The sequence below is a fragment of the Rhinatrema bivittatum genome, chromosome 2, assembly GCF_901001135.1.
Source record: "Rhinatrema bivittatum chromosome 2, aRhiBiv1.1, whole genome shotgun sequence".
Classification (NCBI taxonomy): domain Eukaryota; kingdom Metazoa; phylum Chordata; class Amphibia; order Gymnophiona; family Rhinatrematidae; genus Rhinatrema; species Rhinatrema bivittatum.
In genome coordinates this window covers 755,425,163-755,443,776 of record NC_042616.1, presented here as the reverse complement: position 1 = coordinate 755,443,776, position 18,614 = coordinate 755,425,163, and the positions used below count along the sequence as shown (strand labels likewise).

The following is an 18,614-nucleotide window of genomic DNA, read 5'->3' as shown; positions in this document are numbered from 1 at the left end:
TAATATTGAGAATCTCCTGTTAGTAATCACAGACACTATCCTCATAGGCATGGACCAAGGGAAATTGTTTCTACTTGCCATCCTAGATATCTCAGCAGCCTTTGATACGGCCAACCACCAAATCCTTCTTTCCCGGCTGGCAGAGATAGGTATTGCTGACACAGCATTATCATGGTTTTCCTCTTACCTCTCCCACAGAGAATACTTAGTAAAAATTGACAAATCTGAATCAGCTCACATTCCACTCACGCAAGGCGTTCCCCCAAGGATCCTCCCTATCCTCCACCCTTTTCAATATCTATTTACTGCCCCTCTGCCACCTCCTCTCTGACCTAGGCCTGAATTTCTTCTTATATGCTGACGATGTGCAAATTCTTATCCCCATTCAAAATACGCTTAAAGAATCCCTACAATTCTGGGAATCTTGCCTAGTCTCTATTAACTCCCTATTATCTGACCTCCACCTTGCACTTAATGCAGCAAAAACGGAAATACTCATCATATCTAATCAACCAGAACGCACAGCTCCCTCCACCTCTCCTCTTTCTACTCTAACCCACTCCCCATCCCCCTCTGTAAGCGACCTAGTAGTCGAACTAGACCAGCACCTCAACTTTAAACCACACATTAAATCCTTGCTAAAGTGGGGCTTTTACAAACTCCACATCCTTAAAAAGCTCAAGCCACTACTCCATATACAGGATTTCTGCTTAGTCTTGCAGAATACCATTCTCTCTAAATTGGATTACTGTAACTCCCTGCTCCTAGGCCTCCCATACTCTACTGTTAAACCCCTACAAATCCTACAGAACGCCATGGTGAGAATCATAATCGACACCCGTATAAGAACATAAGAAAATGCCATACTGGTTCAGACCAAGGGGCCATCAAGCCCAGCTTCCTGTTTCCAACAGTGGCCAATCCAGGCCATAAGAACCTGGCAAGTACCCAAAACCTAAGTCTATTCCATGTTACCATTGCTAATGGCAGTGGCTGTTCTCTAAGTGAACTTAATAGCAGGTAATGGACTTCTCCTCCAAGAACTTATCCAATCCTTTTTTAAACACAGCTATACTAACTGCACTAACCACATCCTCTGGCAACAAATTCCAGAGTTTAATTGTGCGTTGAGTAAAAAAGAACTTTCTCCGATTAGTTTTAAATGTGCCCCATGCTAACTTCATGGAGAGAGAAAGAGAGCACATTACCCCCATACTAAAGGATCTGCACTGACTACCCATCCCTTTCCACATTCAATATAAAACCCTTACCATCCTTCATAACGTGCTCCATAAAAACAATTCCGACTGGCTCAAGGAAATGCCCCATTTCCGCTCCTCTAATCGTCCTGCCAGATCCTCCCTTGCGGGCACCCTGCATACCCCACCCCTCAAAATCGCACACCTTACCACCACCAGAGAAGGGCTTTCACCATTGTGGGTCCTACCATCTGGAATTCACTTCCCACCCATCTCCGTCTTGAACCTTGCTTGCTCACCTTCAAAAAAGGCATCAAGACTTGGCTGTTCAGGCAGGCCTACCCAGATGTTAACCAAACCTAGACACCCTCCCCCCCGCCACCCAGATTCCATCCTCTATTCCTTTTGCTCTTTGTATATGTCGTAAAATTTGTAGCTGCACTCATCCAATACTTTTATCCTATGTACTCCGCCCTGGTTGATGTAATATAATGAAATGTTGTAAATAAGTTCCCTCTGCTGTTATGGTTTTGGTTATGGTTGCTCCTCTCTCCTCATTCATTTCTGCCCTTTTTCTCCTTCCTCTCTTCTGTCTCTCCTGACCCCCCTTCCCCTTTCTCGCCTGCTCCCTCCCCCGGCTCCTTATTCATTGTAATTCTTCCATCTTTTGAGTTAATTGTAAACCGGCGTGATGTGTCCTACGAAGTCGGTATAAAAAAGTTATTAAATAAATAAATAAATACCATGGGCTTTGGTGATAATACCTACAGTACCTGAATGTAAACCGGTGTGATATCTCAGATCGAATGTCGGTATATAAAATAAATAAATAGTCTACTTCGAGCGGTCGCAGTCCCAGCCTGTTTAGGGAAGCTTTGGTACATCCTAGGAGTCTGGACTGATCTGGGTAAGTACAGGGAAAGGAAAATTGGGTTTTATCTCCTAAATTTCATTCCTTTGTATCTCAGATCAGTCCAGAGTCCCGCCCAGTTTGGGGGGTGAGAAGTTTGGAGAGTCTGCTCGATCTGTTATTGTAAATAATCTGAAGGTTGGCACAGGTTGACCTTTTAGTTTTCTTTTGATCTAAAGGTTTGGACAGGATCGTTTCCATTAAGGGGTTTTTCCACATCTTGCTGCTCGTTCGTGAGAGATGTGTTAAGTGTAGGCATGTTGGTTTAGGTACAGTGGCATCTTGGCTTGGGTACAGGTCAATACTGGCAGACTGCAGGTGGCACACCAGGTTATATGCCAGTGTCAGCGAAACTTTCTCTGTCTCCATCTGCTGGGAGGAAGGCAAAACCCAGGAGTCTGGACTGATCTGAGGTAGTAGAGGAATGAAAATTAGCAGGTAAGAACCAATTGTTCCTATTGTAAACCCTCCACGGATAGGGAAATACTACAGTACCTGAATGTAATCCACTTTGAAATGCCAAAAAGCGGAATATAAAAATCTAAAATAAAATAAATAAGAAGAATAAATATTCTGTTTGTCAGCTATTTTGAACTAACATGCAATTATTATAAAGGCATATACATTTTTTCAAAATTCTACAAATGCCAATACAATTTTTCAAAACAGTGGACATAAGTACAATTCAGTAATTAGAACTTATAAAAAGATTCCCCTGCTCGCTATATCTGGTAACTTCATATCTAGATTGTTGAGGATCAGCAGGCATGAGAGTGAGAATTGGTAGAGTAAGGAGAGGTTGTTGCACACAGACTTTCTCCTCTCTCATAGAGACACACATCGTCCCACACTGACACACACACTCCATTTCTGAAGTGATACTAGACATACACAGTGCTGAATGGATAGACATAAGACAGTCACTTCTTCATGGAGCTTACAATCTAGTTAAGACAAACAAGAGTATTGATTGTAGAGGACTAACACACACACACACACACACACACACACACACACGATGGTACGATAACTCTTTGTTTGGGCCATGGGAGCTGACCTAGCTTCTGCTCCTGTTAACTATTCTACCACTTCCTCCTGGCTGTGTGGATCAGCGATTCTTTGCAGTCTCCTTTTTCTTTCCATGCAGCTGATGCTGTAGCCAGCTCTTGCTCCTGCTGCTGCTGTGATGGTATCTCTTCCTCCTTGCCCATGTGACACCAGTTCCTCTACTGGGCCTGCACTCCAGGACCGGAGCTGCCTACCCTTGCTTTATGGTCATCTTATTTTGTATTTGGTGATGGTCTATCTGTTTTCTGTATCGGTGACAGAGGAGAGGTATTTTGTTAGCCTGCAGTTTCTGTGTGGGGAGACCCCACATTGAGACTCTGGTTTCTAGGAGCACAAGATGTTCTGGGTGGGGGAAACCCTGCAATTATTATGTTTGACTTGTTTGGGAAATATTGTGTTTGCTATTTTAGCACTATCAAATAACTACTGGATGGCATTTTTTTTTTTATAAAGAAGTGAGATTGCAGTTTAATGTGATGTGATTTTGGTTAAGGGGTATGAATGTGGGGTTCTATGACTGGGTGACAAAGATATAGCTGGAGGCAAAAAGTGCAGCTTTTGGTGGGTTTTGCCCTTTTTTTCATTTTGCTTTTCTCAGGGTGGGGGGGTATTTGAGAGGGACTGCCAGCCAATGGGCTGGTGTGTCCTGAGACCCTCCCATTGGGAGTGGAGTCCTGCAGGGGATCCTCCCCTGAAGAGGAGAGGTCCAAAGCCATGGTGTGGAGAGGTTTCTTCCTCCTACTGAGGAACTAATCAGAACCAGGGTGAAGTGATAGCTGTTTCCTCACCTCAAGGAAACAAGACTGGAAGAAGAGTATCTTGCCAGCCAGGGGTAGGTGTTTGATAAATTTGTCACATCCTGAATAGTCTGTACACTGGCAAGATGGTAAATAATCTTGGTGCTAATTACGACCAAACTTAGGAATTCTTCTTGCTTGTAGAATAAAGTACATCTTGGAACTCTCTGCAAGATAATGTAATGATGCAATGCAGGGATGCTCAAACCAGTCCTCGGGGCTCATCCCAGCCAGTCAGGTTTTCAGGATATTCCTAATGATTATTCATGAGATCTTTTGCATGTATTACCTCCTAAGTATGCAAATATTTCTCCTGCATATTCATTAAAGATATCATGAAAACCCAACTGGCTGGGGATGGTGGGGGGGTCCCAAGGTCTGGGTTTGAGCACCCTTGATTTAATGCATAACACCAAATTGGAAGAAATCCTAATAAATTAGTTTGCATAATCTCCCTGGAGCTTACAATTGCTCTACAGAGAACTGGATCCACTAAGCCTGCATAGTGTTAGCAGAGCTCAAGCAGCATATCCTCCCTCTTTCACTCCAGCCAGAGATCTTTATAGACAAGACTCCCTCACTGGAGTATGTTCAAGTTCCATAAATCAAATAAATAAATATAATCTGAATCATTATTAATCTCAGTATGGGGGTGCTGTAATGTACCAAAGCAGTAAACAATGATGGGCTACACTTGCATCAAAATTTGCAGTGTTAATATGTTTTTGTTGACATGAGACCTTAATCCAAATTGTGTGACATTTCCTTACTTATTTATTTATTTATGTATTTATTTATTTATTTATTTATTTTTAGGAGAAACGCACTGGGTGGAGGATGATTGCGAGGAGATAAAGTCTCCAGAATGCCCAGCAGGGTAGGCTATGTAATCTTCCCCTTTCTTTTGCATCAAACTGAAGTAACAAACATATATATGCAAAAATAGTTGTTAAACTATGAGTAGCTATAGATACTGTACTTTATTTTCCAGTGAAGACGCACTTTAAAGCAGCAGTGCCTGCTATACATACAAAAAAAAAGCTGGTACAGTTTTTCTCCATCCCCTCTCTCTCTGCTCTGCAGATGTTTTTTCTGCAATTTTTTTTTTTTTCGTTTTCTGGAGAATATTTTTTCTTTTCCTGATCAGTCTGTTTAAGGGTCAGTATTTAAAAAAGCAGTGCTTCTACAAGAAGCCAGAACTTTGTCCTCATCTTACTTTGCTCAACAGAAAAGGAGAGATATGACTACAAATTGACAAAATCTGAAAAGCCTTATGTAATTTGAATCCTCAAAATTTCTTCTTCTGAAAAACATGGGAAATTACTAATTGGATTATATAGCCAAAGGGGTGGAAGATCACTATATAATGAGCTCCAGAGTGACCATAATTGAGTTAGTGGAAGGCATTGTGATCTCAATATTCAGAAAATGCTAAACACCTGATTTTAGACACAGTCTGATTTAGGGACCTATTTTCATCTGAATTTAGGGGCTTTAATTTTTGGGCTGAAGAAAGGCACCTAAATATTTAGACCATTCAGCATTTTCTGAATATAGTCACTTTGTGATGCCAGCTTCCCAGGACCTCCATCTCTCCCCCATTTTCCCTAGTCCCCTCTCCTACCCCAGCACCCTATCTGCCTCCGGTGATTTGAAAATGTAAATGGGGGAGCCACCACCTCCTCTCTACCCCCCCCCCCCCCCCCCCCAATCCACCCACTGGCGTAACCTGGAATTCCCATTTTCCCCAAGCTGAGCTGGGAAGAGGAATACAAAGTGCGACTTTGACAGCTCCCAGCACTTGAGTTAATTTATTCACTGTACTCAGTGACCTGATCTCTGAACAGGAATTGGTCTATTAGCCGAATTCAGTGAATAAATGGGTCCAGAGTCTGAAAAGGATTGGAACTTGTGATGGAAAAACTTACCTTTATGTAAGTTACAATTATACTGGATTTTCAGAGGACCTTCCAGTAGAATGGCCCATACAACCGGTGTCTGAAAATAGTCTTCCAATTGTTTGTATCCACTTACAGCCGCTGGCAAAAATATATCAATTCCATAAAATATCTGCCAAGGATAAGATTTATTAGCTGATGGTCACAGTTTAGTGTCAGGTGCTGGAATGCTCTGATAACTTATTTTTACCCAAAAAGTATTTTTTATTGTGCTACTGTACTGCCTAGGGCATAACGTTTGCATGCATATTTATTTTAGCTTTGCCCGCCCTCCTTTGATTATCTTTTCGTCGGATGGCTTCCGTGCTTCATACATGAAGAAAGGGAGCAAAGTTATGCCCAACATTGAAAAGCTAAGTATGTATAGCAGCTATAGTTCTTGTTCAAGCATGACTCTTCTGAAGATGTCTTTCATGGTTTCAGTATTACCTATTTCTATCTATCTCTATCTCTAAACCCTTGGAGAGAATTTACTATTGATTTCCCGTCGATAGCAGGGATGAATTAGCCATGCTGTCTGGGAAGCGTTGCGACCCCAAGTAGGCAGAGTTTCCTCAGTCACAGAGCTTTGATTCTGTGCATCTGCGCGGTGGTGTTCCTGCGCGATTCCCTCTCCTCTTCAGTTTCTTTTTTTCCGCGAGCCGATTGCACGCAGGGTTTTTCCTCTCAGCGACTTTTTTCCTCACAGGAATTCTTTTCAGTGATATTTCACGTTATCTCTGACTGGATTTGATTCCAGGTGGCTCCGAAGCCATCTAGCTTTAAATACTGCCAGTGTGGCAACATTGTGTCCATCACCGATGGACATAATTATTGCTACATTTGCCTAGGCTCAGACCACGACCAAGCCTCGTGCAGAGTGTGTGGTCGCATGTCTCCGAGGGCCCAACGTCCGGAGCAGCCAACATGGAGCATCTGAGGACGGGCTCCTTTGCCCCACCGACTTCAGCTCACTCTTCGCCGGGACCATCGAAGAAGGGTGAGGCCCATACCAAGAGGGCTTCCTCCCTGGGACCCACCAAGCTGAGACGCACCGTGTCGGGTACCTGGCCAGGGTCTGATACACCCTTGGGGGCCTCCCAAAAGAGCCGAGGCTTTGGCAGCGGTACAGCACAAAAAAGGATCGGGATTTGCGTCGACAGAGTCGCAGGGCTCTGGGTCCGGTCGACCCCGTTCTTCGGCGCCGACAGCATCGACGCAGAAGAAACATAAAACAAAGCCGACGCATGGCTGAAGCTCGGCGCACGACCGGCGCAGTCAATGCCATCTCATGAAAAATAGCTACAGATTCAATTAATGTTAGAATTTAATAAACAGTCATAACGGAATATTGTTGTAGTTGGTATAGTCATTCTCATGAGAAGCGACATCACCTCACGACTCATCACAAACATTCATTGACGCATTCCTCTCAAAAAAGAAAAGAGAAGAGAAAGCATACTCATGAGTCTCCAAGGGCTCCAAGTATAAGCCCAGATATTGATGTAGAGATTCTTTCTGCTCCAGAATCCCACTCTTCAAGTCACACATCAATGAGCGAGCATTCTTACTCAGGTCTCTACTCAGTGTCTCGCTCCAAGAGGCTATCTCCTTCATTGCAGATTCCCCTAGGTAAGCGTTTTCGACCATCTCAGATCATTCCGCCAAGATCTCAGCTCAAACGAACATCTCCTGAAGATATCTTATTGGCTGCCATTCCAACAAGGCCGTCTCCTACACAGCTACACATGCCACCTCAAGGTACCTTAACAGCTTCTGCAATGATGAAAATTTCTGAGGTTTTGAGTTCCTTCTTCAAGGATCTGGAGCAAACAAAGGAGATTCCACCATCAGACTCCCCTCAGATCTCTCCACCTTCATCACCGGTTCCTGGACCATCGGACCCAACCATAATACCTACAACCGGCCCCACCACTAATCCCTGATACGCAACTATCTACATCTTCAATAAATTCTTCCACAGGAAAGCCATCTGACCCGCCAGAAGGTCTACCGGAGCCTTATTCTCCCCTAGAAGACCTAACATATGCTAAATTTATAGAAAAAGTGGGTAACCTCCTTCAAGTAGAGACCGGAAAGGTCCCTGATCCCAGGGCTGAAATGATGGGGATTTTGAGAATCTTCGAAACACCCCCAGAACCAATTGCATTACCTCCCCACTCGGTCCTAAACAAAGTTCTCCATAAACTATGGGAAACACCTTTTTTTACAACTCCTGCCTCTAGAAAAATAGACATAAAATACAAGATGCGAAACTCAACCATTTACGAAATTCTCAACTCCCTCATCACCCCATAGGGGTAGAATCAGCACTATCAAAAGCAAAACGTACCAAGTTACATGCCAGTGCCCCGCCGGGCTGTGAAAACAAATGCCTAGATGATTTTGGCAAAAAGGTATACCACTCTGCGATGTTGTCCACTAGAATACACCACCAATTTTATACAACCCACTATCTGTACGAGAGTCTTCAGAAATTACGCTCACTTTGTTTAGCAGAGGATAACACTCTTCCACAACCTTTTTTGGACATCGAAGAAGGTATCTGACACTTACTGCGATCAATATACGTGGCCTTGAATCATCGGCAAAGCCTCCACTTCTGCCATAGCAGCCAGACGACTCACTTAGCAAAAGGCGAGTGTGATCCGCGATGATGTTCATGACAAGCTGGCCGATATCCCATGTGGGGATGACAATTTATTTGGAGACAAATTCGGAGAAACTGTCTCATTTAAAGGAGCAGAGCATGGCTGTACTCTCCCTCACCAGATTTTATCCCTCTTATCGTAGGAGGTCTTATCAACGACCATACTCCAGACCATTTATACACTACAGGTCTCAACAATATCCGCCTCCCAGGAATTCCTCCCAATCACTACAACAAGGGGCAGATCTAGGCAACAGAAGCAAAAACCTGCACCACAGCAGAAACAACCACAGTCTTTTTGAGTACCGTAGAGCCACCACCACCAAAGTTCATAGGAGGACACCTGCAATCCTTCCTCAGCAGTTGGGACTCCATCACAACAGATCAATGGGTGCTCAATATCATCAGGGAAGGTTATCATCTGAACTTCTTGACTGTTCCATCCCTCCCTCACATCACTCCTCTGCGGAATATATATTCCCACTCATTATCCCTCAACGCAGAGGTAGCAAATCTGCAAACTTAAAAATCTATTCAAACAATCCCTCTTCAACAACAAAATCAGGGATTCTATTCCCAATACTTCCTCATCCCAAAGACGTCTGGGAGTCTCCGTCCCATTCTGGATTTACGAGACCTCAACAAACATATCTTGAAAGAAAAGTTCAAGATGACCTCTCTCAAGAACATCTTGCCACTGTTACATCCCACGATTGGCTAAGCTCCATCGATCTGAAGGACCTCTGTTTTCGGGTTCAGAACATGCACTACCAATACAAGGGTTCTGCCATTTGGCCTGTCTTCAGCCCCAAGAGTGTTCACGAAATGCCTAGCAATGGTGGTGGCTCATCTCAGACAGCTATTGATCCAAATATTCCCTTATCTGGATGACTGGTTGCTAGTGACATCGGATCCATCTACGCTACAAGCACATAAGTTACGCACGATCAACTGTCTCCAGACTCTGGGATTTCTCATCAGTTACGAGAAATCACACCTATAGCCTACACAACTTCTTAAATTCATAGGGGCTCTCATCAATATGGTAGACGAGAAAGCCTACCTTCTCAGAGACAGAATTCAGACTCTTACGGCATTAGCTCAGAGCCTATTGCACAGACACTAAGCATCAGCATGCCAAGTTCTTCAACTTTTAGGTCACATGGCAACCATCTATGTAGTTCCCCACACCAGACTACATATGAGTCACTTACAATGGGGCCTAAAGACTCCAATGAAAGCAGATATTCGGTGTGGCTCTTCCCCAACAACCTATCCTCAGGTGCCCCCTTCCGGTTGACCCCTCATCAGCTAACGCTCACAATGGATGCCTCCAAGAAGTGTTGGGGAGCCCATCTAGGCGACCTAAAAATTCAGGGACTTTGGACCCCACAAGAATCCACGTACCAAATCAATCTGGAAAGCACTTCAGACCTTCTCTGCTCAGGTCCGAGGAACATGTCTCATGGTGTACACAGACAACCAAGTTGCCATGTTTTACATAAACACGAAAGGAGGGTCTGGTTCATGGATACTGTGTCGAAGCGATTCGAATACTTCAATGGGCAATGACAGCCTAGATATACCTCCAGGCCACTTACCTTCCAGGTCTAGACAACATAATGGCAGACCGCCTCAGCAGGGTTTTTCACCCACACGAATGGACATTAAATCCACAGGTGGTCTTAACAGTTTTCCAACAGTGAGGATTCCCCACAATAGACCTATTCGCCACGGAAGTCAACTGGCAGACTCAGACCTTTTGCTCCATCTATCCCAGCAAACTTCGGTACTCCCTGCATGCCTTTCTCATTCCATGAACACCAGGCTTAATGTATGTTTACCCTCCCATTCCACTGAATTCACGAACAATTCAGAAATGCATTCAAGATGTAGCGGATGTGATCCTCATCGCCCCAGCATGGCCAAGACAACCTTGGTATGCGTATCTCATGCGACATTCCATACGCCCACCAATACCACTGGGGAATCATCAGCAACTTTTAACACAGGAAGGGGGCTCTCTCCTCCTCCATCCAATGCATCAATCCTTCATCTCATGGTGTGGAGATTGAAAGGCAAATATTAAACCACCTAGGCCTACCTATGCAGGTGGAAGATATCCTTATCGCATCCAGGAAGCCTTCAACCAGGCATAACTATGCTGGAAAATGGCATTGCTACCAATAGTGGTGTAAGCTAAGAAACATAGATCCCTTCTCAGCCACTGCCACTCAACTGCCACAGTATCTTCACACACTTTACGAAGCAGGTTTAGTCACCACATCAGTCCTAGTACATATCAGCGCTATAGCAGCATTTCATTACTCTCATAACGATCTACCAATTTCTAATCATCTGTTGATCTCCAGATTCATGAAGGGCATGCTACGACTCCGACCACCGGTGACAAAACCACCTGTGCTATGGGACCTAAACATGGTTTTGGAACAGCTAATGCTTCCTCCCTTTGAACCATTAGACACAAGCCACATAAAATACCTAAGTTGGAAAACAGTCTTCCTAGTAGCTATCACATCGGCAAGAAGAATCAGTGAATTGCAGGCCTTAGTTCACTACTCCCCTTATTTAGAATTCTACCAGGACAAGGTGACCCTTCGCTTTCACCCCACCTTCCTGCCTAAGGTGGTCTCTATGTTTCACCTTAATCAAACCATTACTCTACCTATCTTCATGCCAAAACCTCATAACAATGAACGTGAAATGCTTCTACATTCCCTAGATTGTAAAAGAGCTTTAGCATACTATAAATAAAGGACTCAATCCACCATGAGGCCTTCTCAGCTCTTCCTTTCCTTTAATCCAAATGATCCTGGTCAACCTGTCTCAAAGAGAACTATTGCCAGTTGGTTATCACAATGTATTCTATTCTGTTACAACAAATGTTCTATCAAACTCCAAAGCAGGCCTCAAGCGCACCAGATATGCACCACAGCAGCATCAGTTGCCCACTTGAACAAAGTACCGTTAATAGATATCTGCAAGGCGGCAACTTGGTCGTCCATCCACACCTTTACATCTCCCTATAGTCTACAACAACAAATGACCTCTGATGCAGTGCTGGGCACTGCGGTCTTATGCACACTTCAAAAACGGATGAGACTGTCTATTACTCTAAGGGGTGAACTAACCTTCAAAGACACTGGCACAACCCAGGAGCTTGGGACTCCCAGACAGCATGACTAATTCAGCCCTGCTATCGACGGGAAAAAGCAAGTTTGCTTACCGTAAGTGGTGTTTCCGTAGTAGCAGGATGAATTAGCCATGTATTCCTCCCTCCTCCCTAGACAATCCCACGAAGGAAACATTCTGTATATTACTTCTCGCTTGGCTACAAAGAAACTGAAGAGGAGAGGGAATCTCGCGGGAGCACCACCGCGCAGCTGCACGGAGTCAAAGCTCTTTGACTGAGGAAACTCCACCTACTTGGGGTCGCGACGCTTCCCAGACAGCATGGCTAATTCATCCTGCTATCTACGGAAACACAGGTTACAGTAAGCAAACTTGCTTTTTTATTATTCTGATACAGAATTTTCCCAATGTTATTGCCCAAAGTGTCTTAGTTTGGATTTGTGAAAATAGCAGAGTAGAAAACCTCATGATATTTGCAAGATTAAGATCAAAGTCAAAAGAGCTGAGCCAAAAGAGGTAACAGGGTAAATTTGAACTTTAGTACATTTTTGAAAACAGAAAAGTTACATAAATGACTAAAGTAATTGTAGAAACCTGTTTAGTTACCACACATTCAACTAGATCTTATTTTTCTTCAATTTTCATGCAGAGTTTAGAAATCAGGACTGTGGATCTCTACACTTTTTTTTTCTTGATTAGTGACCCAGGTGTGTTAAGTCAGTACAAAAATACTGTCTCGAGGCAGTCTTAACTTCACCAACCCCACATCTTCTTAGTTGCTAGGAGTTACTGTATGTAAGTGGTGCATGCTCTAAATTCTGTCACTAGTAATGTGTCTTAAGATTTATGGTGGTATAGAAGAGGATGGCACTGTTTGGGCCTATAACTTGATGATAAGCATGTATAGAGATGACCTCAATAGGAAGTATGTCCTGTGCAGTTCTAAATCTGATGTTCTTTGTAGGAGTAGGTACTTTTGATTCTTTAGTATGAATAAGGGAAAAAAAGAAGTGATTTTGGGTATTTTTAGGCCTATTGGTTCTTCCAGACTAACAGGGCTATTGGTTACCATGGACGCTGATGTTCAAGGGGGTGATCCTAAGCATTTGCCAAGTTGCACTTAAGGTGGAAACATGTGGCAATCTCTGAAAAATTCCTCTGAAGAAGTCCATGATTCTATGTGACTACCTATGATATTGTTAGAAGAATGGCTAATGCATATGGCTTTTTTGGGAGAAGAGATACCGGCCTTGATGTATTACTAAAGGTGAAGGAAGGTAGATGTAGTGTATTTGGATTTTCAGAAGGCGTTTGACAAAGTCCCTCATGAGAGGCTTCTACGAAAACTAAAAAGTCATGGGATAGGAGGCGATGTCCTTTCGTGGATTACAAACTGGTTAAAAGACAGGAAACAGAGAGTAGGATTAAATGGTCTATATTCTCAGTGGAAAAGGGTAAACAGTGGAGTACCTCAGGGATCTGTATTGGGACCGGTGCTTTTCAATATATTTATAAATGATCTGGAAAGGAATACAATGAGTGAGGTTATCAAATTTGCGGATGATACAAAATTATTCAGAGTAGTTAAATCACAGGCAGACTGTGATACATTACAGGAGGACCTTGCAAGACTGGAAGATTGGGCATCCAAATGGCAGATAAAATTTAATGTGGACAAGTGCAAGGTGTTGCACATAGGAAAAAATAACCCTTGCTGTAGTTACATGATGTTAGGTTCCATATTAGAAGCTACCACCCAGGAAAAAGATCTAGGCATCATAGTGGATAATACTTTAAAATCGTCGGCTCAGTGTGCTGCAGCAGTCAAAAAGCAAATAGAATGTTAGGAATTATTAGGAAGGGAATGGTTAATAGAATGGAAAATGTCATAATGCCTCTGTATCGCTCCATGGTGAGACCGCACCTTGAATACTGTGTACAATTCTGGTCGCCGCATCTCAAAAAATATATAGTTGCGATGGAGAAGGTACAGAGAAGGGCAACCAAAATGATAAAGGGGATGGAACAGCTCCCCTATGAGGAAAGGCTGAAGAAATTAGGGTTGTTCAGCTTGGAGAAGAGACGGCTGAGGGGGGATATGATAGAGGTCTTTAAGATCATGAGAGGTCTTGAACGAGTAGATGTGACTCGGTTATTTACACTTTCGAATAATAGAAGGACTAGGGGGCATTCCATGAAGTTAGCAAGTAACACATTTAAGACTAATCGGAGAAAATTCTTTTTCACTCAACGCACAATATAGCTCTGGAATTTGTTGCCAGAGAAGGTAGTTAGTGCAGTTAGTGTAGCTGGGTTCAAAAAAGGTTTGGATAAGTTCTTGGAGGAGAAGTCCATTAATGGCTATTAATCAATTATACTTAGGGAATAGCCACTGCTATTAATTGCATCTTAATGTTTGGGTAATTGCCAGGTTCTTGTGGCCTGGTTTTTGGCCTCTGTTGGAAACAGGATGCTGGGCTTGATGGACCCTTGGTCTGTCCCAGCATGGCAATTTCTTATGTTCTTATGTTCTTAAGGGTGTTTTTGTTGCTGCTGTTATCTCTTTTGTGTAATTCCGTGACTCATCCTTTTGGAATTTTGATTATTGATTGACTCCTACCCCAGAAGAAGACATTTTTACTAATTTTAAACTTCAGAACATTGAGACTCTAAGAGATCCTAGGGTATGGGTTCAAGGTCTTGGGTCTACTAGCAAATGGAAAAAAGAAGAGACAAGATTTTGTGCAGCAGGTGAAATGTTGATTTTGATAATTTCCCTGTCTAGCATTAGACAATATTGCCCTTATGCCTCTGAGCTAGCAATCTAACAGCTGCCCAACCACTGTGATTTTTTTTTTAATCTTCAGATCTAATACCAGAACATCAAATTCCAGTATCAGACCTCTTTGATTTTTTTGTGCTCCTAGCTGGGGTTACATAAAATTGGAGCCAGAATGTGGTGCTCAGAAGCATTTCTAGGGGTGTATTGTAACAGCAGAACCTTTAGCAACATTTCTGTAATGTTTTTGAACTGTGGCGAAAACGTTTGTACACCTCAAGATGGATTCCCCATTGATTCTCCCAAGATGGCTGTCAGAATATGGAATGCATTGTGGAATGCAGAAGATTTTTTATGCCAAATAAGAGGAAAAACCCTTCTGAGCATGCAATGACCCAAAATTCCCAAAGAGGAAGCCAAGGAGGAACTTACCTGTAGTGTGGTAGAACCCATGACAATGAGGAGGAGTCATGTGGATATTGATAACCAATCCTGTTGATGAGTGTGCATGTCCATGCTGTGAAGCACCATAAATAAGTAGCACCATCTTGTGCTTGTATGGTCTAAAGGATAAAAGGTGTCAACATGTACTGGTGAACTAATGAGGTTTTGGTCTGATCCAAGCCTGTGCTTTGTCCTTTTGAGGTGAGCCATTTGATAAAAAAAAAATGTGTCCTGTGAGAGTCTCTCAAAGGAGAGCAGCCTGTCTGTATTAGGGTCTTAAAAGTGGGTTTCTGGAGTTAATCTGAGAGTGGACCATGGAGTAACAGTAAGTAGAGAAGGTAGTAGGAGACCCTAGATAGCTTCTGATTCACAACTGCAATAGAGAGGAGTCATGGATAGAAATTAAAAAGCAAGGCCTTGCACAATAAAAGGAAGTTGCATGGTGATGCAACTTCATTGTTGGCAGTATTATGTCTATATTCTCCCTCCAAGACTGAATTTTATATGTGGAATCTGCCATGTCCTACATTTGTGTGAAAGAGAGATTAAAAAGGCTGCGGAGGCCTACAGTCCCCCAGGCTCAGGAGACGAGCCAGGGTGGAGAGCAGTGGAGAGGACCCCCAACCTACAAAGAGGCTTGCTTAGAGTCAATGGAGCTGGTGGAGCAGAAGGATCGAGAGATCTGAGGAATAGAGTAGATGTGGGCTCCCCTAACTATGAGTACTCTAAGTAGTGATGTTGGTGAGAGATATTCAAGAGCAGGGCTGAGGCCTATGGCAGAAGAAGAAGAACTTGTAATTTTTCCTAAAGAGACTTGGAGGCTGTTTGGCAAATGCTCGCAGGTCAATCATACAAGATTTCTAATATCTCCTGTGTCAGGAGAATTATTCACAACCTTTAAAACCAAAACATCTCTTCAAGCTGATGTACAGGGCACCAAATCAACCCATTAATCTAAAACCCCAGTAAACTAATTATTTAGTTGGCAACATTAAGGTGAATTTTAAAAGCTCCATTTGTGCCAAAACTGTGACATATGTGCATAAGTTGGGCTGGCGCACACAGAGCGGATTTTAAAAGCCACACATGTACACACATATCTCCCGTTATGCACGCAAATGAACAGTTCTGATAAAGGGGTGTGGTCTGGGCCAGGCACGGGTGTTCCTAGATTTCACCTTGAAATTTGCATGTAAATACCTACGCACCAGGCGTGCTGGAGTCCCGGACTGCGTAACTTCTGCTATGGATGGCATGTAATTTGTAAAACAAAAAAAACTAAACACAGCGGGGTTTTAAGGGTCAGGGCTAACAGAGGAGAAGGAGGCTTTTAAACTAGGGTGGTTTGGAAATCCTCTTCTTTACCTGGGAGAACTGGGAATGAACTGGTAAAACTGGTAGTGGCGTCTGCGTGTGTCTTAAAATCCCCCCCACTTATGCTGTAGAAACAGCATTTGTGTGCAAATGCCGCAGGTCCATTTAAAATTGCTCACCAGGCATATTTTATAATGTGCAGGCCGACAAGCTCGTGTTCCCAAGTTACTGTCATTAAGTATAGAATATTATGAAGTTTCTATATATTTTGTCATCTGGATCACTTTTTAAAGAAAATTTGTATTCCTGTTTTTATTCGATCAGGAACATGTGGTACACACTCTCCCTATATGAGACCAGTTTATCCAACCAAAACCTTCCCTAATTTGTATACTCTGGCTACTGTAAGTATTTAATCTTTTTATTTCTGAAATCTTTCTAGACCTGTCTGATGGATTGTGTGACCCAGAATGAGAAAGTGTTATGGGATCCTCTTAAGTTTAATATATTTGACTTAATTTTGAATTGTTTTTTTTGCATAACTATGTATACCTACAGTAAGGGAGTAAATTCAAAATTCTCTTCTGCTAATTCAATCCCTACTTCCAATCAGTTCTTGCTGGCTTTTTTTTCTCTCTATCACCATCATAAACAAACAAGTTAAGTCCTAAGTCAAATTAACAGATGACTAAACCAATTGGTAAACAGATTCCTTGCATTTTTCTTCTGCTTGTACTTTTTCAGCTTCAAGTATCCCACTACCATTCTGGCTTCCCCTCCATCTTACACTCTCGCGCCAAGTTCTGTTGATAGCTCATTGTCTTCCTACCATGTCCCATAATTCTCTAGTCATCCCCTCGTTTCCTGCTGTTTCTTCCATGCCATGATAACATTTTTTTTTATTTTTCAATATTGGAATGATATTAAATATAATTTACACTTTCTTGGACTGCGTTCAAATACATTGGGCTTCTTTAGTGGGATGATAACATATGTGACAGAGTGAATATCAGCACCATCTGTCTTTCAGAGGATTAATTTAGGGACATAAGGATGGGTGATAGGGGTAGTGCACAAAGCCGTTTTGGAGTAGAAAAATGACGGCAATACATGCATAGACTGGAAGCAGATGGAAAAACCTCCTACTGTTAAGGTTGTGGGGAAGGGAAAAGGAAGTAAGTTAAAAAGACTGGGGATCAGAATAGGAGGAAGAGAGAAACAGGGATCAGAATTGGGGGTTAGGGGGTACAAATATGTTTGCCTGCCCTCGCTACTAAAATACCTAAATACAGTTCTGGACTAATAGGAAGGCATAGGTAAACAGCAGCATAAATAAATTTAGCAGAATGGGAAACCCTTGAACAGAGTAAAAATGTATACTCTTAACAATACTTGCTGCTTTTGCAAATAGTTTTGATTAATTTTTATTTAGATAACCAATTGTGAAATGTAATATCTATGCATTAAGTCAAACAAGGTGATGTCAGTCCTGAGAACTAAATCATTTGTATTTGTGAAACTTTTTTTCTTAAATACAGCAACCTTACTGCCCATTATCTTAATAAATTCTGAATTGTTTGTGTGAATATTTAACTAATCAACATCCATTTGCATAAAGGGACTTTATCCAGAATCGCATGGGATAATTGGCAATTCGATGCATGACCCTGTGTTTGATGCCAATTTCAGTCTTCGAGGGCGAGAAAAATTCCACCACAGATGGTGGGGAGGTCAACCAGTAAGTTCAATTTTTTTTTCTTTTGCATATTGCATCTGAGTCAGAAGAATAACGAATATCTGTTAACAGTCTGAGGGCCTGTATTCAAAGGCATTTAACCTGGTAACTTGTGAGTCATCAAGGTAAATGCTTACTTTTGAATACTTTGGGTACTTACCTAGATACATTTTAACCAGATAACTTGTATATAGGGCAGTTTAATCTTTCTACTTTGGAATAGTTGTTTCAAAACAATATCCCCAGTAAGGTTGGATGGCAGAGTGCTAACCCCCATGGTACTGGTTTTCATTCTTAGAAACTTTCATTTATGGTGAGGCAAGAACAGAAAATACCGACATTTCTGGGAAAGACAGCCATGCCTGACCTCCTCCTGTTTCTCTAATTCAGGGATAGGCAGCACCAGTCCTCAAGTGCCACAAATATGTTAGATTAGATTTTCAGTGGAGCCAGTGTTTGCAAATCTCTCTCATAGATATGGATATCCTGAAAACCTGACTTATTTGTGGCACTTGAAGACTGGAGTTGCCTATTGCTGATTATTATTCTTTTATCTTTATCTTATTTTACTTTATTTTAAATGTATTTTAACTGTTACTTGTTTCAT

At 42.4% G+C, this 18,614-nt stretch overlaps 1 protein-coding gene across 1 annotated transcript in view; it reads left to right on the top strand.

Moving 5' to 3' along the window:
• ENPP2 (ectonucleotide pyrophosphatase/phosphodiesterase 2) overlaps positions 1-18,614 on the top strand; it is a 639,793-nt gene that overhangs the window by 135,439 nt on the left and 485,740 nt on the right. Inside the window, 4 exon segments of the mRNA XM_029591948.1 lie at positions 4,791-4,851; positions 6,192-6,289; positions 16,597-16,676; positions 17,891-18,010. Coding sequence (XP_029447808.1) covers positions 4,791-4,851; positions 6,192-6,289; positions 16,597-16,676; positions 17,891-18,010 — 359 coding nt within the window.